This window comes from Platalea leucorodia (genome assembly GCF_965183815.1).
Source record: "Platalea leucorodia genome assembly, chromosome: 2".
Taxonomy (NCBI): Eukaryota; Metazoa; Chordata; class Aves; order Pelecaniformes; family Threskiornithidae; genus Platalea; species Platalea leucorodia.
The window spans coordinates 46,321,357-46,346,234 of record NC_138824.1 but is presented as its reverse complement, the minus strand read 5'-3'; the positions used below and the strand labels follow the sequence as shown (position 1 = coordinate 46,346,234).

Sequence of the window (24,878 nt, the reverse complement as noted above, 5' to 3'; positions counted from 1 at the left end):
GTACAGTAACATTACAAATATGTCTTTGTTTCAACTACAGGTTTTCATACAAGGAGCAAATTTTTTTTTTTGAGAGCTGTGCTTAGGAATTCTCTGTCCTTGGTTTTGATCACTTCTTAAATTTGTTTTCATAATAAAACAACTTGTCTTTCTCTTATGTATGTACTCTCTTAATATGGATGAAATAGTCAGAATGGTCCTCAGTTGAAGTATTTTGTTCTTATTTTGCTTGCCTTTTGCAGAACAAAGTAACTTCAATGACCTTCCTAACTGGCAAGGCAGTAGAAGATCTCTGCAGAATAAAGCAGGTAAACATTTTAACAGTTGACATTGAAAAATTGCTGTCATTTTTTGGCTGCATATGGCAGAGGTCCAAAAAACTGTGTGGTTTCTTTTAGGGGTACCTATATCAGAATATAGCTGAAATAATTGCATTAAGTAGTATTACACGGTGTTAGATATTCTGATGCCTAGCTTCTTAGTGTTGCACTGTTATTGCCTTTTATCCACTTCACAGAATCATTTTTCATTAGAGAAATGCAGCTTAAGAGAGAGGAGAGCAGAACACTGTGAGGAGGAGGAAAACTATTTATCTTCAACATGAGTTTTTCTAGTTACATGGTCTAATACATGTTTATAGCACACATTTTACCCTGCTATTTTAATTCTCAGCCTCAGGTAGCTGAAGGCTTCTGTCCAGAGGCTCAAGTTCAGAACAGTATTCAATCTTTGTACTCTGGTTGCTAAGCCAAATGATAGATGCATGGTTTTTACACAGAGAACAATGTTTTGTATTTTGACACTGATGTGACCCATCAAAGACATTTAAGGTTTCAAGCAGGCAGTTACCACTTTGGGCTCAAAGCTTTATTATTTGGATTATTGACAGTCAGTGGTAAAATTCTTGAAGAAGCAGCATTGTCTTACTACAGAGGATTGGTTTGCTTTTCTCTACCTCTTATCCTCAGAGAGCATTTAAGGCAAAGATACATCTCCAAAAGATGTTACAAATCTGAAAAAGCTAAACTTTGGTATGGTGGGCTCATACTAAACAGTGAAGTGTGAGTGTGTGTATATATGTAGAAAGATACAAAGTTTGTGTGCACATTGTCTGTGAGTCTACATATGTACATGGAAAATAGAGATGGACACACTCCCTCCTCGGAGAATTCTTTTTTGTGAGAAGGCTGACTTCGGTATGTCTACCTATTCAGCTAAATAAAAGAAGACCATGGCAGAGCTCAGATGCTGGACTTGTGATCATTCATACAGCTTGTTAGCTCACTCCCTGGCTTTGTTTCTGCTTGCCCAAACACAGTGCCCAGGCATTTTTCCAGGGATGGTTTACTCCCAGAAGACAGGCAAGACTTGATTCAGCTTTGCTCCCTCCTTGCTGAACAGCCCTCTGACACTTCTCCAATGGTTTTTTTTATCTTCAAGCATACCAACATACCATACGCTAACTCACGCATACCCTCTTGATATTTAAAAAAAAAAAAAAGTCAGTCTTGTCTGCTGCAGCACAGTTCAATGCACACTGAGAATTAGTGTAGAAATGGGAAAGAACAAATATTAACTTGATTATAAATAAGCCTTTGGTCCCTGTGGATGTGAGAGAGGGCTCACTTTGCTCAGGGCCAAGTGTAATTTAGGCCCACTCAGGTTGCTCTGAGCAATGGTGTGAGACACTGCCCCCTATCAGTTTTTATCTTTCAGTAGTGACATCACAGTTTAAATCATATAACTTTAATTACTTTTTTTAAAACCATATTTATTTTAAAATAAACTTAATTTGATATAGTTCATGTCTTTTTTACAATTGAGTCCTGCATCTCTTGATAAGGATATCAGACATTCACTTCCACAAAGTTAAGATTTCTTTTGCAGGGGTTTATGTGAATAGGGATGAAATAAATTAAGTACTGATAATACTAGTGTGTTATGTTTTCAGATAAATTATGGTGGCTTTTTTTTTTAATTAAAAGTAGTGAGCAAATATTAGTTCAAAGTGTTTTTTTGAATATGTGAAACTATTGCTTAGAGGATGAAAGGGATAGATAGCACACTGGTTTTAATAGGCTTTAAAGACAATAAATAAATAATAATAAATGGGTATATGTAATTTTATTTACATTTGAGAATCGTTTTATTTGAAATCACAAAGTTGAATATTTTTATAATTAAGCATGTTAGTCTTACTGCTCAGAATGAAAATTTCATAGCAAATACTGTATTAGTTCCAGTGATATATGATGGGTTTGAGTTAGAGGTAGGTGACTTTTTATTTGATGTAATGTCAGTTCCCATCTTTATATTCCTGTTTAATAGGTAGACTTGGATTCAAGACATATTGGCTGGGTAACAAGTGAACTTCCTGGGGGTGATAATCACATCATCAAAATTGAATTGAAGGGTCCAGAGAACACACTAAGAGTTCGACAAGTGAAAATTCTTGGATGGAAAGATGGTGAAAGCATTAAAATAGCAGGCCAGATTTCTGCAAGTGTAGCTCAACAAAGAAACTGTGAATCTGAGACGCTGCGAGTATTCCGGCTTATTACATCCCAGGTGGGATTTTAATGATGTGTTACACGGTGAAAGTTACTATAAATCGTAGACTTTTAGTGCTTTATGTTTTAATGTAAAATGTCACATGTCCACAAGTTTGTCTTTGAGATAAGCTAATTGTCACTGTCTTTCTTCCAGGTATTTGGAAAACTCATCTCCGGAGATGCTGAGCCAACCCCAGAACAAGAAGAGAAGGCACTGTTGTCTTCCCCAGAAGGAGAAGAAAAAGTACACAATGTATTTATTTGTATTCTATCAATAATACCTTGCTGAAAAAAATGATCCAGGATGATTTTCAGTATTTGTCCTGTGTCTTATGCTGCATAGTTTTCAGATCAAAACAGAAATAAAATGTCACAATTGCTTATTTTTTAAAAACGATCATTGATTTTTTTTTTATTAGTAAATTATAATTGGAGCATATGCATTTAATGGAAACATCATAGCAATGGTGGTGCAAATTATGCCTACAATTACAGAAGTACTTAACACCTGCAGTAATGGTCAACCTGAAAGTCCTTCTTATTATCTTGTGCTTAAGAGGGGCTCATTGATGTTTAGGCAAGAAGTATTAGGAACCCGCACTAGTATCCTTTTACCTAGTATACTCTCCTGTCTTCCAGCAAGGATTAGTTTAAGAAGTGTTCCTGAAAAGGTCACTGTATCTGGAATGTCATTTTTAATAGCCAAAATTGGACTGTCCTCAATGAAAGTAATTTTGTTTTTCAGATTATATATGATTTTGCTCTACCCAGTACCTTATGGCAATAAGTTCCGTGACTGATTTATTCATTTTGTAAAAGTGTATTTTTCTAACGCCTGCTGTGTGGTAACTTAATTCTGTGTTCCCTGTTTCTTTTTTTGTGAAATATATAAACTGAAAAGTATATTCCGTGCACTGCTTTATAAAGACTTAATCAGTGATTGTATTAAGCTACATGAAGAGGCTGAATCTTGGATAATTATACTTCTTTGCTTATTGGTTATTTTATTTTATTTCATGCTCAAATTTCCTCTTATAAAGAGAAAGAAGGTAATTACATCTAAGAGGTATTTATTAACCATAGTTAAATTGATCTTGCTTATAGATCTTATTTCTCTGTAACAAAAAGCTACAAACTTTTAGAACAAAGTTTGTTGATATTCCTTGTTAATTGCTACTGTAATTAGAAAATGTTCTTGAAATTCTTGATCTAATATTAAATATGTTTTTTATGAAGGCAACATCAGATGCAGACCTGAAGGAGCACATGGTAGGGATCATATTCAGCCGGAGCAAACTGACAAATCTGCAGAAGCAGGTTTGTTCATTCTGAAATGCTTTGAGGGTTAAATGTTTGCGTGTTGTAATAAATATGCTCATTTTCAGTGAATATAGTACTTTTTACTTAAGACTTTCAGTTCTTCTGTTGCTCTTTATAATCAAATTTCGGTTTACATTTTAAATAGTATGTGTGTGCGTTTTATATGAAAAATCTGCTGAAATTGACACTGAAAAAAATCAGTTTTAATAGGCTAAAAACCCCTATCCTATCAGTCTCAATTTAGAAAGAAAAGTTTTAGAATTGAGTTGTAAATGGTACTTATTCGTGTTTGCTGATGATAATAATAGCATAATAATAGACCCTCTCAAATTTCTAGGAGAGGTTCAGTGACAGAGTTTAGAGTCTTAGTTTTGCCTGTTTTCTCCTCATTTCTGTCATCAAAAAGTATTTAGGTTTGATAAAATTTAATCCTAAAAAGACAATTAGTGCACAGATTCTTAAATTATTCTTTCCTGCAGTCAATGAAAGTCTGGGTTTGTGGTTTTCTTACTTATCTCTGTTTTTCTTAACATGAAGCAGTAGTTAGAGTATGTTTTTTCTTTTCTTTTGAATACTTAATTTTTTTAAATATACCAACTAAATCATCTCTTATCTTTATTACATCTGTCATGAGACAAACATTACAGTAAAGATTTTCACAGTAATACAAGAGGTATTAGATTCATTTCGAAGTTTGTTAGATGAGTAAGTCATGCAGAATCTACTTTTTTGTCACCCATCTTAGCAAACTTTAAAATCTCTTAAATATGCTTTTTAACATGCTATTGGTAAAATGAAAACATGGTTTCTAAACATTTTTAAGCTTCCTGAATAGTAAACTAAACAAGAGATTTAAGTCTTTTAATAAGCCCTTTACTTTGTGGGTGTTGAGTAAATGTATTTCTTTGGGGGTTTTTGTGTGTGGTTTTTTTAACCTGAATTCTATGTAAAAAGCAAATTAAAAGGCAGGAACTACAATAAAAAAAGATTTATTTCAATTAAATTTTCCACAATGAAGATGGGCAAATTCAGTATTAAATCTAAATCTTAATTCTAAAGAATTTTATCTAATCTTTACTCTAAATTTAAATCTAAATTTTATTCTCATTTGAATTTATGTTGAAAAGTAAAGTAAGCACAGGCCAAATTTCACAGGCTTTCCATTTTAGTCATAGTTGTGGAGGTACATAAAACACAATCTCTTGCACTTTCTAGAAGTTTTTAAGTTACAGTGTATTTGGATTCTGTTTGGATAGGTATGTGCTCATATAGTCCAGGCCATACGAATGGAAGCAACCCGTGTGCGAGAAGAATGGGAGCATGCCATCTCTAGCAAAGAGAACGCCAACTCGCAGCCTAACGATGAAGATGCTTCTTCTGACGCTTATTGCTTTGAGCTGCTGTCAATGGTTCTGGCATTGAGCGGTTCCAACGTAGGCCGGCAGTATCTGGCTCAGCAGCTGACTCTGCTCCAGGATCTCTTCTCATTACTACACACTGCTTCTCCCAGGGTGCAGAGACAGGTGAGTGCTAACTGTTCCTTCTCTATCTTGGTATGCCTAGAAAAAAGTCTTTAGAATCCTATAATTGCGTGCGTGATAGTATAATGTGTATTTGAACTTCTTTTTTGTGAAATGTAATTTTGTGTTTTCACTTCAAAAATGTTCTCCCAATCCTACTTAGATCATCCCTATATTCCACATAGGGAGTAATTGTAAATAAACCAACTCATTTTGTTATTGCAATCATGAGGAGAGGGCAAATAGAAATTTATGAACATTTAAAAACAAATTACAGAATCTCTTTTTGGAATTTAAGTGTCAGTTGCTTTTTTTTTTTTTTTTTTCCAGTTTTTGAATGGGGTTAAAATTATAAAGTTCGATGTGTTTGATATATAAATACATGCATACCCCAGACCCACCACAATTTGACTGTATAAAACTATTTGCAGGGAGTACAAACAGTGTTGAAGGCAATGAAGGCTACAGTTATGAAATTAAAATAAACTCACTTTTGAGTAAGTTTTTAATGCATTGTCTCCAAGAGGTTAGAACTGAGGTGTAGGAACCTAAAATGACTTAATTAACACTTATGTCATCATGAACCTAAATCAGCAAACTGTTCTGAAATGCCTTTGAGTAATACCACTTTTCACCTTTCTTGTCCTTATTCTGTAGGATTTTGGACAGGGCAGGATAAATTGCTTTCTCAAACCATACATCAAAGGGACACACGGTTTGCTTGGCAGGGGTTGTTGCTGAAATGAAGCAGGATGCACAAGAGCTATTAGTCATTTTGCGTGTCCTGATAAGGGTCTTTTACGTAAGCACGCGGCCTTTGTTTTGGAGTGATGTTGCAAAGGATTCTTTAGTGAATCTGAACTTCACAGTATTCAGTGAATCTTACTTCACAGTAACCCAGTTGTTCACATTTTCAGCAGATTTATCCACGTCCTGTTACACATGTTCAGTTTGTAAGGTATTTCCTTTCTGTCGCAATGACTAAGAATTCTCTTTTTTAAGATGAAAGTTCAGATTCTGAAGTTGGCACTGCCTTGTGACTGGCAATACTTAAATTTAGACCAGTGTTATGTATTACATTCCAAAAAAGACACTTCTTAAAGTTCATGTATTGCATTTGTCTACTTTATTTATAAAGGGCAGCATCGTCCAGAATTATTACATATAATTGCAAGAACCAGAGGGGCTCCTTTTAAATATCAGAGCTGTTAATTTCCCATTTCTTAAATGTATGAAGCTTAAAAGCTGGTTTATTTATTTATTGCAAATAAGAATTCTGTATAAAAAGCAGTTAAGTTTTCAGGTGTGGAGGGAAGCTAGTGAGATGACTGCTTATTTTTTAGTAAGATTTCATGCCACTTCATTGTGGGGAAAGGGTCTGAGAGAGCTGCACAGTTACCCTCATTTGTATGTGCTGCATACGCTCCAAATGTTGGTAAATACTTGCATGATTTGAGAAGGCTATCATTAATTCTTGCCCTTTTAATATCATGTTTGACTTCAAGGCACAGCGACAGCTAGAATTATGGGATGACTAATGACCGTCTTGCTAAAACGTCATAACAGATGAAGCAGAGGCTTCACTGGTTGAGATTAGACCTTGAAAGAGCAGAGCATGGTTGAAATGTCCGTCAAGTGGACAGGACCTAAAAAGCCAGTGTTGTTTGGGTATTTCATATTATGCATATATAATGCCCATATAGCTTGTATAGGTAAGATCAGAGGTTTTTAATTCACAGTGTCTGTTATTTATCTGGCATGAGTCCTTAGCATCTGTCTTCCACTCAGGCTATGAGTGTAGTAGAGTGGAACTAGACAATTCCTTTCTACTCTTGGTACCCTCAGACAGAGCTTTAATATCTGTTTCTTTCTGAACTTGAATGTTGTCTGTCTGAGTATACGTGTATTTCTATGCACCTAATATAACATATAGACATATAAAATATTTGCTTTAGTACAGTTAATGCACTAGCTTGTTGTTGCTAGCTGGTATGCCTTCTCTCGGTGGATTTTTAGTTCCTGTTTCAGAAGCTTTTGTGTCTCATACTCTCTACTTTTCTTTTTCCAGTTTTCTGAACTGTTACAATGTCACATCTCAACTTGCCTGGAGGCAGATACTGCCCCACTTATTAATGCTGATATATTGCAGATATGCAAAATACTGTTGTTTTTTTTTTTTTTTTTTTCTTAAAATGTAAACACTTTTTCAAGAGAACATTGAAGGCTTGAGAAATTAGATATGAAATGTTAACTCCTTAAGCTTTGCTACATCCTGATTTGGACCAAACTTGGCATGATACATGCACAGATTTCCTTTTCAAAAAAATTCCAGTTAGAATATTGCAAGGAAAACTAAAGGAGGGGTAAAAGAGTATCACGGAAGAGAGTCATGATTTTCAGTACCTTGAGGCAAGTACTTTGTTTTCAGAAGTCTAAAGTGTCTCTAATTCTTCTACCACAGTTTCTGACATCTAAAGATTATATCTAAAGCTTATATGCAAACTGGGTAACGTGTTTGTAATGTGCAAGCAAATCAGAGTTGTACAAACATCTGTATCACTGTTATTGTAAGTCCAGTACCAAGCATATTTTTATTATTATATGAAGACTAAGTGTTGTTTGAGTGAGATTGGTTCTGGACTCTTCAGCCTTGTCTCACTGAGTATATTAATAAACACTTCAAAGCAAGATAGAAATTTTACAGAATTTCTTACAGGTGTGATTTAAGTACAGAAAGTAGATTCAGTCCTTCCTACTGAAATAACTTGTGAGGAAGAAAAAAGACTTTATTTGTTTTTGCTTGAAAACTGTAGCTGTCTTGATAAGAATTGTGGTGTTCTGATTTTTTTTTCAGGTAACATCATTACTAAGGCGTGTTTTGCCTGAGGTAACCCCTAGTCGTCTGGCTAGTATTATAGGAGTGAAGTCTCTTCCACCAGCAGATATAAGTGATATCATTCACTCAACAGAAAAAGGAGATTGGAATAAACTAGGTATCTTAGACATGTTTTTGGGATGCATTGCCAAAGCTCTCACTGTACAGCTAAAAGCCAAAGGAACTACTATAACAGGGACAGCTGGCACTACTGCAGGCAAAGGAGTTACTACAGTCACACTTCCAATGATCTTCAATTCCAGGTTTGTTTAAAAATATGTATGTATTCTCAAGCTAAAAGCACAAAATAATTACATTTTTTGAAGTTAGTTAATGTTATCTTCTATAATCTTTGTTTTATACATGGAAAAAAATGTATAACACTTTGACAGTGTAAGTCATCTTATTAGTGAGTTTGATTTAAAAAAAAAAAAAAAAAACACAAACAACTTACCATATGCTGAATATGTGCACTATTTCTTTGTGATGGATTTTGACAAATAGTAACTAATTACTTTTAATTTCTTTCATGTATTACCATATGTCCTTTGCAGCTATATTCGGCGAGGTGAAAGCCATTGGTGGATGAAGGGTTCAACACCTACACAGATTTCAGAGATCATTATTAAACTCATTAAAGACATGGCAGCAGTAAGTTTCTATCCTCTAAATGTTGGGAGGATATTGAAATATTTCTGATAATGACGAGTACATTTTTTCATTACTTTCTATTACAGTTAGTTTTGGGTTGAGCTGTTAAATGTGAGTTGGTCTCAAGAAGAAAAAGGTATAGTCTTCTGGGTAGTGTCTAGGCCTAGGAGCAGTAGGAACTGAGTTCTGATTCTGCTAAACAGAAATCCAGTTTTGAAATAAGCTTTTAAATAAGTCACTTGTACCAGAAATTTAAGAAGTAAACAATAATTGTTTGTCATTTTCTACATTATTAATTTAGAAGCCTGATTTTTTAAGTCTTGACCACTCAGAACTCTAACTAAAAAGTAAAAAGTGTCTGTGGAGTAAGGTAATAGTGTTCTTTTCACATAACTGTATGTAGATTTTGCATGTGGAGTTTCTGGTTAAGCCTGCATGTTAAGATTGACTTCTTTCAGTCTTACTGAAATCTACATTTATAGTTGTTTATTACTTTAACCATCTGGGCAGAAATTTTCCATAGTTGCATCTGCTTCAGGCAAGTTTTCTGGCAGAAGAATTTAATGAAAAGTGATTCAGCTATTTCCCAGAAACAATATTGGAAAAAAAAATTACATTTTGTATATTTTTAGGGGAAAGGAGTTTAGTTGGGAGGTTGTTTTTGTTTTCCTTAATTCTGTACCTATTTCTGTGAGATGCTCTAAATGACCCAGATTTTCCTCTGTGATTTCCCTTTGAAAGCTGTTTCAGTATGTTCAGCTTTGGAGTCCTATTTTCTAAACCATTCACTGTGCCCAGATTAAGGAGATCCCTTCTCGAAGTTGCCGAAGCTGGATGATGGGAATTCTCTGCAATTGCTACTGTTGATTCTGACCACAAGATTTCAGAATCTCACAATTCATCTTTAGTTAAGAGTTAAAATTAGAGTGTGTCTCATCCTTCATCAGTGCTGGTCCATGCATAAAATGATCATTTAGTCTTTGCTTCAGTTGCAGTGGCTAGAGGGAAGGGTCTGTTGTAGGTACCGCTGTGATTCCACACGGTGGGTTTTTGTTTCTGCTTACTTTATCAACACTTTAGCAAATTCCATATAAAAACTAGAACAAAAAAAAAAAAAAGCAGTTGTAAAGACAAGTAGTCAGAAGATAGTAAATGCCAGGATTAACATGGTGCCCCCTGTATGTATATGCCCATATATTTTTCTCAGCCACCCCACTTCTTTCAGTGTATAAGATAAAACATATATTGGGAATGAATTGGGGGGGGCATGTAATTCATTCAAGATTTTTTTTAAGGGTTGTTGCCAATATCATTTGTAGCCATTGTTGGTAGGTATACTTTGGGTAAGTGGGAAAACATCAGGGAAACAGCGGGTTCTGTTCTGCAGCATTTTTAAATAGTACTGGGCAAGTCTTCTGAAGAAAACTCTGCAGTCCTTGTTTTTTGGATTCTGGCTCTCATGATGGTGGGAGAGCCTGTCTCGTAATGAACAGCTGATCAAAACTAAGCTGAGCCCAGACCTTCACCAGGAATAAGAGAAAGAGATTAGTAGAAACAGAAAATGTCTGGCTGACTAGAATCAGATGCTTGTATTTTTGTCTAAGCAGCTCCTCTAGCCGTTCAAGACCTTCACCCATGGAACTATTGCATTTGCTAATACCTGGTTCTCCAAAACCATTGCAGAAGTTGGTGGGAAAGTTCTTAAAGCTCTGGAGTCAGATACAGCAACTTGCATCCATATCCAGAGTATGCTCGGCTCCATCTCCCACATACCTGATAGTTTTCTAATAGTGCTGGCTGTTGGGTATACTGGTGTGGGTCTTGAATTTTCTTGTTTAAGTCATTCTACTTGGAATGAATATGTAACTATTTATTATGAAAAACAAAGGGATCGAGTCAGTCAGATAAAGTGTAGTCCTCTCAGATGTGGATATAAATCCCTCTTTCAGTAGATTCTGAATTGCTTGCTTAAAGTATAGCAGCTCCTAAAGGAATGATTGGGACTGAGTTTATGCTAAAGTATTCAATAGCCAGACAATAAGGACCCTCCTCTTCTCTTGTATGAAGTAGAGATCTGAACTTTATTCCCTTTCATTCTAGATGAGGGAGACCTAACTGAGGCCATTGAAGAGTTGGGCATCCTGACATTTCTTGGTTATGTTTTGTAAGGGACCTCTGTGGTTTAGGCACGCTCAAAACATGTTCAGGGGTTTGGCCCTGTTAACCGAAAGAAGGTGGAGGAATAGAGGGGTCCTAGTTTAAAAACCTTTCTTTGAGGCTTTTTGGAGCTGCTAATTAGCAGTAGGGTGACATCAGTCTTATTAGCCACTTCATGAGAGTTACAAATGGGACTCCTTTCACTTTTTCAACATTTGCAATACATAGGTATCTACATTGGAGTTAGTCACTGTAGCTTCCTTTTTAGAGTCAAGTGAGTCTTAATTATTTCTGTCACCTTCAGCATGAGGTTTAGAAATTTAGAGATTAAATTAAGAATTTAAGTATTCAGCAGTGTCTGAATCGGGAACTTTAGGTTATGAGTCAGCGCCATAGCCTCAGAATCTTTAAGGGTGGTTTGGAAAGCATGCTATAGTTCTGATGCCTCCTGTGTACTCCTCTTTATTTCGTTCAAATACAGAAACTGTGGAGAGTATTCAGGAAGGCTGAGCTTGGCGAGTGAAGCTGATTTCTCTAGGAACCCACTGTAATCTGTGTGTTATTCACAGTCACTTATTTGTGCTCCAACTCTGCATCTTTCTTTCTCTGGGGGAGGGGTCATTTGAAATATGCCCTTTTATTCTTCAAATCATATCCACTCTACCTATTCCAAGTTAGTTATTCCAACAGCTTCTCAGATACTACTTCAGTCACCTGATTATTTCAGGGCTAATTTTTACCAGATCTGTCTGATTTGAAAACACCTGATTTGTCAGTCATCCCTGACTTCCTCTTTTTCTATTCTAACTTGAGACCCCAACCTGATGTTGCTTGTAGCAGCTCTAATTACAGTTTTAGTTGTTCTTAATATTAATAAAAGCTGTAATAAATTGAGTTCCCTCTTTAACAGGGTCATCTGTCGGAAGCTTGGTCCCGTGTGACAAAGAATGCTATTGCTGAAACCATCATAGCTCTGACCAAAATGGAAGAAGAATACAGATCACCAGTGAGGTGCATTGCAACAACCAGAGTAAGAACTTTACTAAACTTAACATTAGCTCATTGTAAATATGCAGTAGGAGCCCATCCAGGAGCCTTCCTATATTTTAGAAAAAATGTCCTTATACAGGTTGTTTCAGGAAACAATGCATACAGTATACAGTTTATATTCTCCAAATCTAGCTGTGTGCATAATGGACAGATATCCTAACTAAGGCAATCACTGTTTGTCCTAATAAAAGTCTTGCTTTCTCTGTGTCACAGCAGATTGAGTTTTCTTCTTTGTGGCAGAAATACACCAGTAAAAACTGAATTGTGATTAAATATGCATCTTGGGTACCTCCCAAATTATGAAGAATAAGTGTTACGCTTATACATTTGGGTTTTTATCCTTGATGTAATTCTGCTTTGTGATACTTGCCTTTTACTAAATTTATGAGATCATCTGTGTGGAAAATTGCACAATATGTATCAGCTGCCTTTTTCCAGCTCTCTACACTAAGTGGTTTGACTTCTAGGTCATCAGCTGCCACATCTCAAGGCTATTATGAAAACACTCAGTAACAAACATTCTCTAGGACAATTAAGCTAAGCTTCACCTGTGTTTTAGTCTCAAAATGAAAAATCATTTGCTGAGTCCTTTATTATTTACCTGGGGTGGTTTGTTTTTTTTTTTCCTTTGTCTTTACCTCTTCCATGAATCTATAGAAACTGGTACTAACTTAACCTTAATAGATCATGTGAAATACCATGAGAAGCATACTCGTAAATTATGACATTCCTACTATCTTAGGGAGTACAGAGTTTTGGCTCTCAAGCATAATAATTACATGTAAAAGAAGAGGTTTGCATTGGTTACAAGCATTTGACACATTGTTTTCCATCTTGAAAGGCTGTGCAGTTGTCTTTTTCATTCCCTTACACATATATTCTCTGCTCTTTGGAAGACATGGTCTCAGAGTACCACCAGCTCCTGCTGTCACCGCGTTAGTTTAATCGGGTCTCAGAGGAGCCCTGACATCAGCCTAGCTCTCCTTGTGAATGAACTTAGTTCTGTCATGGAGGTGTGGTTTTTTGGGGGGAGTCCAGTACAGTTTTTTCAACAAAAGCCATTTTGTTCAAATCAAATCTTTGATCAAAACTATTGCAAAATGCAGCTCTCAAGTGTCATTTGGGTTGCAGGCCTACCAACAAATTAACCTCATGTAGCTCATCTCTTTAGGATTTCACTGTAGTCAATGGAGCGGAAGAGAGAAAACCTTCCTCTGAAGAATAGTTAGCTCAGAACCCTTTTCTAGGTAATCTCAAATGCCCTATGCAGCGAGGAGAGAACATAGGGAAACCAGTCTCATTGAGCTAAAGTTTTGTTGTTTTGTTTGTTTCTTTTTTTTTCTTTTTTTTTTCTTTTTTTTTTTTTTTAATTAGTCTGTGTCCTTGAATTTCTTCTTCTCCGCCAAAGACTGCAATGTTTGGGAGTGATATGCTAGTCTGTATTTGCCATATTTCTCGATAATGTACTCTGGTTGATCTTCCTTCACTGTTTCTCTCTTGTGTGCTAACTACTGTATTTATGATCATAAAGTGACATACCTGAAAGAAACAAGGTAGTTCCCAAAAGTTCAATAAGTTTTATTGTGTGCTTGACTTCTTTTGGAAAATAAAATCTTACGTTGTCTGAGCAGGCTTCAGCTAATGATAATACAGTTTGCAGGTAACAGTGACATTCTTATCTGCCAAAGTTTGTATTTTTAGTATTTGGGATTTTTTTTTTAATATTTCTAAAACATTTAATTCTACCTTGCCTTTCGATAGCTATGGCTGGCCTTAGCATCCCTCTGTGTACTTGATCAGGATCATGTTGATAGACTGTCCTCAGGAAGATGGATGGGAAAGGACGGACAACAGAAACAGATGGTAAGACTGAGAATCGTATGGTTTTGTGTTTATTTTGATTTATTCAGTAGTCAAAGAATTTAGAATAATGATAGGGAAAGGCAGATTTGGCCTATTCCTCCCTTTTGTCCCCAATGGAGATTGTACATACATGTTTGAAGGATTTGTGTTCAGACAAGCTCAGCTCTTTTCTGCTCAGAAAACAAAAATTCCAACTTAAGACAATACGGTAGCAATTCTGCTGGTATTTGGGATGGAGCAAGGCCTTTGTAATACCTGTAGGTTGGATTTTTTGAGAGTAGATTGACTCAGTTAATATGATACCCTCTATCAGAGCCGTTTTCTTTCTATCTGGATCTCTGTCACATAATAAAGTCAATTCTTTTGTGTTCCTCAATAACTACTTCTCTGTAATTTAGCTTCCTCTTCCCCATCTCAGTAGAGAGTGATTACCCCAAAGAGAGAGAAACTCTTTCTGACTGAATTTAGTAAAGCTACCACTTACCCAGAGGATTTATAAATTTAATATGGAATATTATGCATTAATCAAGTTTCTGTCTCTATTTTTCAGTATCACAAAAAGCTTATGATTTTTTCAGTACCAATCTGGAAAGAGCAAAATAATAAAGCTGGTCTCTTTATAACTATAATATGGTTAGGTGGATCCCTGTGGGAGGCAAGGGAAGATTGTGCCTTCCCGGTAGCAACTGAGGATGCTTAGAGCAAAGAAGCCTCCAAAGCAGTTTGGTGTAGGTAGAAAGAGAATACAGGAGACACAGAGCTGCATCGGCAGCAAGGACTAAAACTCCGCTGAGAAGGAAGCAGACAGAAAGGTTTCTGAGGTGATTAAGAAAGTCAAGGGACTTCTGTAAAGCTTTGTCAGAGGAGCACCCAAGACATTGTCAAGCAGGGATACAAGCTGCTGAACCCAGCCTGAAATTCCCCAGTCCTGTTTTATACCAGGATATTCAAATGTTGAGGTGAACTCTGTGTCCCCCTTCCACAGCTGCTGTTGATAGGTTTCTGTTCTAAGTTGCATGAGCAGTATCATGGAAACCACATGTTCTCGGATTACGATGGAAACTTGTTCTCAGACATATGCGTATGCATAATCAAAGTCAGTCCTTGAACTCTATTGGTACAGGTATTTTGGACTGCAAAACAACTGTGTTGAATTTTAAAAAATTATGTCAGTAGAGCAACTTAATTTTATGATGGATTTTGAAGCTTGTTACTTCAACTGTATTCTCTCTGAGCTATAGATGACCTACAGCTTTGATTAGATGTTTGAACAGAGTAAACATACCATATCAAAGTAATGAAGGGTAAATATCATGCCTGTTGACTGACCTGAGTACTCATATCTCTGAACTTTTCTGTTAACATGCCCATAACGCATTTTTACCATATAAATCTTTTCTCAGACCGGTTGAAAATGATGTCTCAACTATATTGTTGAAAAACACATTTTTGCTACATCACACAAAATATGAGATGAAGAATATCAGAAGAACTGATGTAGTAAATTGGAGCTTTTTGTGTCCAGGAGTAATTGTTCAGATACTGATTATTCTAAAGATACAATTAATAGTCTAAACAAGCTCTTTATCCCCCTTTATTAATTTGGGGGGGGGGGGTGTGACTGGGAGAAGAATAAAAACAGATGCTGAAAGGAAATGAGGGATTTAATAAAGACAGAATTATTTCATATTTTTTCTTTTTTTTTTTTTTTTTTTTTTTTTTTTAGCCAATGTGTGATAACCATGATGACGGTGAAACTGCCGCAATCATTTTATGTAATGTCTGTGGGAATTTGTGTACAGATTGTGACCGATTCCTTCATCTCCATCGGCGAACAAAAACTCATCAGAGACAGGTAGAGTATACATGACATCATGTGGTATGCACTGCGTACATTGTGTGCATTTCCCCAATTAATATATAAGCAAAAGGCAGTAGTATCAAATCTGAAAATGGCATTTTCCTTTATTTTGGACATGGGTTAGATAAGTTTCCATTTAATTTTTTTTAGTTGTTTTTAGTTCAGTTCTCTTGCCCTTTATCTTTTGAAGAAGATTAGAAAATCATGTAGCAGTCCCTAATTCTAAATCTTATGCTACATCTGCTTCTTTCCTCTCTTGTTCTAACATTGTTTAGGAACATTTTTTAGGAGAATCTAGGACCTGCTCTTAAGTATACATTGGTTCTTTATTCCTGTTAAATTATATCTCCTTTACTACTTCTATCATATGAGTCAGTGCTTGTCAACCCCTTCATTTTTAATGTGTATACATTTTTTAATATCCAGGAAGACCACTTGACAGCAAATATTCCTACTGGTTCCCTTATGTCAGTCTTCTCTTATTTTTCAATATTCCTCCAGCTCTCTTTGTCTTTTCACAGATAAATATGTTGTCATATCCGTAAGCTTGAAAATTTCCTGACTTGTTTTGGTTTTAGGTTATAAACATCTTTCCTCTTTGACTTAGATGAGTTTTTACAAATTGCTGTGTACTCTGCTAATTAGTGTTCTTTTGTGTTATTCTTTTACCCTCTTCATCTCTGAACTTGAAACTACATTCTTCTTGGAATATTTCTTTTTCTCATTGAAATTAATGTTGAAGATGCCCTTGCTTCTGAAACTAGTGAACCGTTTCTCTTCCTTGACACTATTTCTCTTCTGTGGTTTTTATGGTCCTTTATTTTCCCTTTTCCCTCTGACTACTTACATTTGTACAAAGGCTAAAATAATAAACCTCATTAATAAAGTGAATTCAATGGAAATAATTTCTCTTCTCCCTTTCCTAGAGTGCATCTACGTTAGCTCTTTAGTTAGGATTGGGAATGGGCTTTTGAGGCAGATATGATCATCTCTGCTTAACGTGCTTTGATTTGTGTTCTAGAGCAGCCTTGGAGTGCATGAACTGGATTCCTTTCAGGTGATACTGGGAAAACAAAAAAAAAAAAGATAGATGCAGGGACACACTGGTAATGGTCGTTCAGTGCAAGGGATCAGCTAGTCTAGAGCACTTGGGATATAAACATCAGACGATGGGCACTGAGTTTCACTCTACAGATCTCCTCCTTGGTGCCCCAGCATTCTCAGGGTAGACTCAGCCTGGAAGTTCCATGTGGATCTGTTATCTTCTATTTCTTTAGCCAGAATCTTTGCAATCCCCTTTGAAACTTTCCGGGTTTGTCATCCTAAGATGATGATTTTATATGTCTACTCTTCTGTCATGGCACAGCACAGTCTAGTCTCAATTTATTTTTCTCATTTCTCCTATATAGCCTGTTCAGATTACAGTTGATAAAAAGTAAGTTCTTATCTCATAGAAGTCCTCACATCTCTCCTTTAATCTGTCCAAAATAGCTACTTATCAGATTTTCCTATTTACTTCTGAAAGCATGTTTAAACTTTTACTCTTTATTCATCACTTTTACCTTTACATCTCTCATGTTAAGCCCCTCAATTTAAATTTTAAATTCTGTCATGTTCCCTGTTTCCTGTTTTCTGTTAGCTTCCTGGTGTCTGTCCAACTTCTATCATATGCACCTCTTGAATGTATTTTCTCTCCCTCCAGGAAAGGACAGCCTGTAAGTTACTACTTATGCTGCTTATGTGAATCCTTTGTGAAGCAATTACGTTTTTTTTTCTGATTCTAATAAGAATTAAAACAGAGTTTAAATTGAGTGTATACCCAGGACAATTCTAACTTTTATTGCGTTGCAGATTAAATGAATCAAAACAGAACTGTCTTCAAAACTTAGGAAAGGAGAAAAAGAAGAGACTGTATAAAGTCCACTAAGGATCTCATGCAGTTTTTTGATTTTGCAAAAATTTTATATTTTCCTCATTGTAGCCAAAAGTATCCACTGCATGTTTATGTGAAAGTCAAAAATATTAATATTACATGCTTATATAATTGTTATTATATGGTACATATTATTAAGACCATAATTATCAATGTTGCTTTGATAAACTACTAGCATGGTTACGTGAAGGTATTGCTAATGTTATCTTGTGCTTTTAATACAGTGTGGCCTGCTGGATGAGTGGGATAGTAGTTATGAAGTCCAAGCTCCGTATTTTTTACATTGGAAAAAATATTGTGCAGCTCTCTTCTTAACATTGCTGTGCTATTGTTTCCCAGCCATGTTAGCTCAAGCGTTAATTTTATATATTTTTACTTTTAAAAACAAAAAGCCCTTATCCATTCTGCAATATGTACAAATTACAGAATGCATGAAAGAAAAATAGCTTGCGGTAGACAAACTCTGCAGAATCTATAAAACATCTGATGAAAATCCAAAGAGACAGTGACAAAAATAACATAGAGATGCTATTTAGTATCTGTTTGGTTAACCTGACAGGTATTCAAAGAAGAAGAAGAAGCTATCAAAGTTGATCTCCACGAGGGCTGTGGTAGGACCAAACTCTTCTGGCTGATGGCATTAGCAGATTCTAAAACTATGAAGGCTATGGTGGAGTTTAGAGAACAGACAGGTAAAACACAACCGTTGTTACTTGCTGATTATTTTTATTATTATTTTATTATCCTGATTATTTTTACGTTTTAAATGAGCATTTGTCCAAAAGAAAAAAACAGTTGGGGTTTTCACCTGCTTTAGGTCAATGCTTTTAATTGTTTGTTAATAAAAATAAAATAGTTTAGCTGCGTAAGAATTGCTGTTTTTCTGGTTGTTTTCTGAGATTGTTGTTTAGATGCCTGTTGTTAGAACATCAGTCCCTTATGTTTCATTACAACAATTTTTGGTTTGGTTTACTCTTGCGGACCTAGGCAAACCAACCACCAGCAGTTCCGAAGCGTGTCGTTTCTGTGGATGTAGGAGTGGAACAGAATTATCAGCAGTGGGAAGCGTTTGTTCTGATACGGATTGCCAGGTGTGTATTAACAAATATAAATCATCATTAATTACATAAATAGAAGAGACTGTAGGATCAAAGTGATTTCTTATTTTGACTAAGCCTTGTTCACCCCTGTGGTCCATTTTAAATCAGAGCTCTCATATGAAAAGGTTTGAATATTGAATATTATCTTAGAATTCAAATACTTTGGGTTTTTGTAAGTGTTTAGTTTAATTACACGCTACAAACACCAATGGTCAACCAAAATATTGGGCAGTTTCATTATTATCTTCAAAAGTATCTCAAGTTTTCACAGCAGTGTTCCAATTATAAAGTAAAATATATACTGTCAACATAAAGTCTTGTGTACTGGAAAGCTTGATAAAAGTAGTTTGCCTAACAGCCTGTTTATTATGTGAGCATAGAACATTTAAGACTTGGCCAGGTTTGTCAACTGTATTGATGTGTCCTGAGCAGTTTTGTGCCCTACAGTGCAGGTACAATTGGCAGAGGGCCAAATCCTAACCAGTTTCTTATCCCAGCCTGTTTATTTCTGTTTACGTGTGGCAAATATGTCTTTTTTTCTCTCTCAACCTATTGAATATGTTATATTATTGTTACATTAATTCAGTTCAATTCATTGTCAGCTTCTGGGCAACTTTTATGTTTTCTCCTTACTAGGGATAGGAATTCGAGGTGGTTAAAACACCATTTCCATATAAAAGTGCTTTATGCTGATTAATGATTAGCTCATAATGTGTTCTTAAGAGTGGTTTACTTCATACCTTACCTGAAAGACCAAAATCTGCAGAAATCTTAAAGGCCGTTAATGCAGGGCAAGTAATGTTTATGCAGGAGGCACTTAGTATACAAAACACACATGGAGGATTAAAGAATATTTCTCTTTATATTAAAATTAAATATTAAAATTTAAAGATTATGGTTTCATTATGCCATTGCTATTCAGGAGTAACATAAGTAAATGAAGGAATCAGTTTTACTTCAAGTATACAAAATGTACCGTTTTTCCTAAGTACCTGCTGTAGCAGTAGACAACATGAATCATGATTCTTTCATCTGGGTTTATTGCACGAGCCAGCAATTCTTCAAAAAGCGACACTGTATCAAACCATTCAGTGGAGGGGAAAAAAAAGATTAATTATTTACTTTTAATAGGAGTATGCTAAAATTGCCTGTAGCAAGACACACCCCTGTGGTCATCCATGTGGAGGCGTTAAGAATGAAGAGCACTGTTTGCCGTGCTTGCATGGCTGCGATAAGAATGCTACAACTCTTAAACAAGATGCTGATGACATGTGCATGATCTGCTTTACTGAAGCACTTTCAGCAGCACCAGCTATCCAGGTTTATATTTTCTTCCCTCTTTTTAAGAGATTAATATTATGGTTCTAATGTTAACTGTGGAAGAAGTTAAAATACTTAAAATCCTTAAAATTATTCTCTTAAAAATTTCAAAACAGACACCGTAACAATACGTACATTACTTAAAAAGCCTTCTTTCTGTCTGGCATTACTGCTATTTCAAGAAAGCAGATTGTATCGATTTAGTTTGCTGTGTCTACCTTATTAAAATATCTGTTTTTCTCATTTATAAAATACCAACTGAGGTAATTAATGGAAATACTTCATATATATTTCATATATCCACTGGTGGTTTTGGAGTGGAAAGGTTATGATTTTAATGACCGTTTTATATTGTTTGTTAAGAAAAAAATAGGGGTCTTCTAGGATTTTAAATAAATTAATTTTGGTACTGATATATGTGGCCACTTAAGAGCAAATAACCACTATTTCAGTGGTTAATGTAACTTCAGTGTTCACTTACATGTATTCTTTTCTAAAGCTGGACTGCAGCCATGTTTTCCATTTGCAATGCTGTCAACGAGTACTAGAAAACAGATGGCTTGGGCCAAGGATAACTTTTGGGTTTATGTCCTGCCCTATTTGCAAGGTAAATGAGCTATGTGTTTACTGCCTAGGTCAAACAAGTTACCTAATACTGTCTTTGTTTTTCCTTTTCTTTTTTTTTTAGTAGCATATTGCTTGTTACAATATAAATTAGTTATATGTCACTTATTTCCTTAATTTCTCATGTCACTAAAGAAAGGGTATTACGGATGCATCTTTTTACCTTCTGGTGCTGTTCCCTGAAGTAAGGGTCCTCTTAAAAAGAAAGCATAATGCTGACATTATCTTAATGCCATTTTATTCTTGGCACCATCAGCCTGTAAATTCCCAATATTTGGGAACAGTGGGGAGGGGAAAAGTAATCTTAATGCACATGATCTGAAGCAGGAAACTTGGCTTCTCTATTTTACTAACCCCCTTTAAAGCTGCTTTGTTTTTCAGTATGAAGACAGAACTGAAGAATATATGTACTTAGTTCAGCTTAAATTACTAAAAATTCCTCTTGCACTCTACAAAATCATAATTGCTGTCAGCAAAAGCATATGATAGCTGCTGGGAAGGAGAGCACCTTCCCACCCTAAGAATATGAAATTTGTGAATGGTCAGCTGTTCTGCATGCTGTGTTTCTTCCTTCGTGCTGTATTTTCATAATTTATGGCAATAGCTTGTGATCATTAAATGATAAAGAGCTGGCATAGAGGACTGTCATTCATTATTCTTATTGCTGAGCAGTAAGTCAAAAAGGACCAAATTTAAAGAAAACATACAATTAGAATATTCCTGTGCTGTGGTGAATATTTCGTGTACCCTTTACCATCCCTCTGCAGTTGTTACAGTCTATTGTAATGGCTGATGATTTCGTATAACAAAAGGTCATATAAAAAGCATTCCTGATTACTATTTTTGCAGCAAATGAAGTATATACTGTATCAGCCATTTTTTGACAAGTCCATTGCCTGACTTAGGTTTTTATGACATCCGTTATGCTATTTGTGTTTGACCGTAATACAAATTATCACAGCTGTTGTAATAAAGATGCAAGATATTTTAATCATTTTTTTTTTTATTTCAGAACAAAATCAATCATACAGTATTAAAGGATTTGCTTGATCCAATCAAAGAACTCTATGAAGATGTAAGGAGAAAAGCGCTAATGAGACTGGAGTATGAAGGGTTGCACAAGAGTGAGGCCATCACAACACCAGGTGTTAGATTTTATAATGACCCAGCGGGCTATGCTATGAACAGATATGCTTATTACGTTTGCTACAAGTGCAAGAAGGTATGACGATTAGTATTTTCTCAAATCAAATATATGTTATAGTTTCAAAAGTAATGTCTTAAAGAATGGAACATATTTAATACATTGGGTATGGAGTAGGAAAGCAGGAAAAGAAATTGTTGTTAAATCATAATTAAAAAAAGTGTTGAGCAAATTAGATGTACATGGTGTCTTAGCTTGTAAAGCTCAAAAGTATATACAGAGCAGTTCAGAAACCAGAAGGATGTTGAGGTGATAGCCTTCTTAAAGGAATGCGCAGATGATACTGTGTTAGAACACCAGCCATTCCTTTGTCCCACTTCCAACTCACACTTCACGTGAACATTAGAATAGTATAAACATAGGTGTCATTCTAACTCTTTGGTATGGAGGGTTCCTCGCTAAGATTCCACCTAAATATTGCTTTTACCCAAGTTGAAGTTCATTGCAACTGCAGCAAACTGACTTTGGGGCAGAAGTGTTAGAAGAATGGAAAAGGAGTAGAAAGGGGCAATGTGTGGTCTAGCCTGATGGCCTCTGAGTCATATACGTACAGTTTTCTTCAGGCAGAGAATATGAAATTTATCCAGAAGACAAAAATCCTATACAAACAGCCCCTGGTTTCCCCACCAGCAGAGACAAGACAAATGTTCTTTATCTATGGTTAGAGACTATGGTTAGAGAAATTTTGGATAATCACTGAACCCCCTCCCATTGCTTCTTTCCTCTGAAGCTGATTTTAGTGCCCATCTTGATCGCATCTTTTTCCTTTTTCCCTTAGGAATGAATGCAATAAGGCAATTTCATGACAAAATTTTCAAGGGAAGCCCCAATAATTTTTTAGTTAAATGCAAGTGCACAATTTGGAAATAAAAGGAGAAGCGATTAACTTGCATATGCTAGAGGGGAGCAGTAATGAATCCCTCTAGCTCATTACCACACAGTTACTCAGTTCACTTTTGTTCCTGCCTCCCACAGTTAAATTTTCACTCCTCATCCTTTAGCGACTTGTGTACTGCCTTTTTTCCCTCCCTTAAAAAATAATTTATTTTTTCATCTTCTCCAGTTTTCAGTCCTGTCCCTGTTTTTCATTACACTTCCTTTCCAGTATTTAATACTCAGTATTTCAGTGGTTTTCTTATTGCCCTCTTTTTCCTTCCCTTGTATCTCGTTACTCTGTTTCATACTGTGTCCATATGTCTGAACAGCAACATTCAGCTATCTAATTTCTAACTTCTTTCCTTCCTCCAGCACCTGTGCATCCCAAACTACTACCTAATTCCCTGGCATACACTCCACAGGACTCTCCCTTTTCATTTTAGTCTGCAGATTTTGGGGGAAGGTGGGCTGCTTAAATTCTTCCTTCCTCATAGTTGCCTTGAGGCCACTCCCCCTGTCCTTTTACAATCACTGCAAAAAGGCGAGAATTGCTGAGAGCAAGAATTTTGTGCGTTGTCTAATTAGTTAATAATATGGTAACAAGGGAAGCAAGGAAGTTATTCGTTGCCTCATCTCACTACTCCATGTGAAAACACTTTAATATATGAGGAAATTCATCAGAGTTGGCTGTCTTACTAGGTGCTTTTTTGTACCCAGTGTGTCCTGGTAGAATAAGATGAAAAAGTAGAATGAATTTGTAGAAAATAGAAAAATTCTAATTATAAGGGATCCTACATGAGCATAAAAACTGATACTCCTTTTGGCTAGTAAAAAGCCCTCCTGGTAGAACTTTCCTTTGCTGCCTTCAGCCTCAGTCCTGTCTTTCTTACGTACAGTTCACAGAGCATCCAAATACTGACGCAGAAGCCTTACAGTCACTTGCATAGACCAGAGTACCTTCCACGATTTTTGGCCTTGTTTATCCTGAGATTGAGAGACATTGTCTTAGTATCTCAAAAACATGTATCTAGAGTCAGAGTTGAGAGTTATCAGAATCTGTGGAGACTACAGTAATGACTCTTATTCATCGTTTTCCCCTTACAAATTGATTTTGTTAGAATAAGAGTTGTCTCTGGTTTAATGTCCAATCATTCCTATATGAAATTTAGGCATATTTTGGTGGCGAAGCTCGTTGTGATGCTGAGGCTGGACAAGGAGATGACTATGATCCAAGAGAGCTTATCTGTGGTGCATGCTCTGATGTTTCAAGGGCTCAGGTAAGTAAAGAACTTGTATTTGTGTTTTTATTTCATTCTGAAGCTCCGAGTACCTCAGTTGTACAATAATTCACAGTAATTTGTAATTATATGTATTGTATAATATTGTATAATATTGCTACATACTGCAGAATGTAGAAATGTGTTGTTCAGATTGTCACAGCATGGCTGCTTCATTTATTGGTGTTTGTTTTCTTTTGTTTAGATGTGTCCCAAACACGGTACAGATTTCTTAGAATACAAATGCCGCTACTGCTGTTCAGTTGCTGTTTTTTTCTGTTTTGGGACAACGCATTTTTGCAATGCTTGCCATGATGATTTCCAAAGAATGACAAGCATCCCTAAAGAAGAACTCCCACACTGTCCTGCAGGTAGTATTTTTATAAAGCAAATTTACCACGCTGAATTCTGAGATTAGTAATTAGTTCTAATTGATATTCTTACCTTTTCTTGCTGATGATTTTTAGGAAAACCACAAGATCAATCATACTAATTTTATATTCAGTATCTTGAATAATAATAGAATGGGTTTGTTCTATGCATGCTTTTGATTTTTTGCCTTTCTGGCAATAATACAGGCAATGTCATCACGTCGATCCCTTAAACATTAGATACTGTGATACTGAAAGGCATTTCAATTTACCTGCACCAATTCAGACTCCAGATGTGACATGATGTTTTACAATTATATTGGA

At 35.8% G+C, this 24,878-nt stretch overlaps 1 protein-coding gene across 23 annotated transcripts in view; it reads left to right on the top strand.

Moving 5' to 3' along the window:
• Window positions 1-24,878, top strand: part of MYCBP2 (MYC binding protein 2) — a 209,429-nt gene that overhangs the window by 183,041 nt on the left and 1,510 nt on the right. For 21 of the 23 annotated variants that reach the window (XM_082304029.1, XM_082304014.1, XM_082304023.1 and 18 more), the window contains 17 exons: window positions 243-308; window positions 2,329-2,568; window positions 2,707-2,805; window positions 3,789-3,869; window positions 5,129-5,395; window positions 8,247-8,530; window positions 8,822-8,918; window positions 11,986-12,105; window positions 13,887-13,988; window positions 15,715-15,843; window positions 18,342-18,474; window positions 18,770-18,873; window positions 20,014-20,202; window positions 20,702-20,809; window positions 21,839-22,048; window positions 24,076-24,183; window positions 24,389-24,554. In XM_082304029.1, the coding sequence (XP_082160155.1) occupies window positions 243-308; window positions 2,329-2,568; window positions 2,707-2,805; window positions 3,789-3,869; window positions 5,129-5,395; window positions 8,247-8,530; window positions 8,822-8,918; window positions 11,986-12,105; window positions 13,887-13,988; window positions 15,715-15,843; window positions 18,342-18,474; window positions 18,770-18,873; window positions 20,014-20,202; window positions 20,702-20,809; window positions 21,839-22,048; window positions 24,076-24,183; window positions 24,389-24,554 (2,503 nt within the window). Of the gene's footprint in view, window positions 1-242; window positions 309-2,328; window positions 2,569-2,706; window positions 2,806-3,788; window positions 3,870-5,128; window positions 5,396-8,246; window positions 8,531-8,821; window positions 8,919-11,985; window positions 12,106-13,886; window positions 13,989-15,714; window positions 15,844-18,341; window positions 18,475-18,769; window positions 18,874-20,013; window positions 20,203-20,701; window positions 20,810-21,838; window positions 22,049-24,075; window positions 24,184-24,388; window positions 24,555-24,878 lie in introns of those variants that run through there. The other 2 variants (XM_082304021.1, XM_082304020.1) reach the window with 2 other exon arrangements.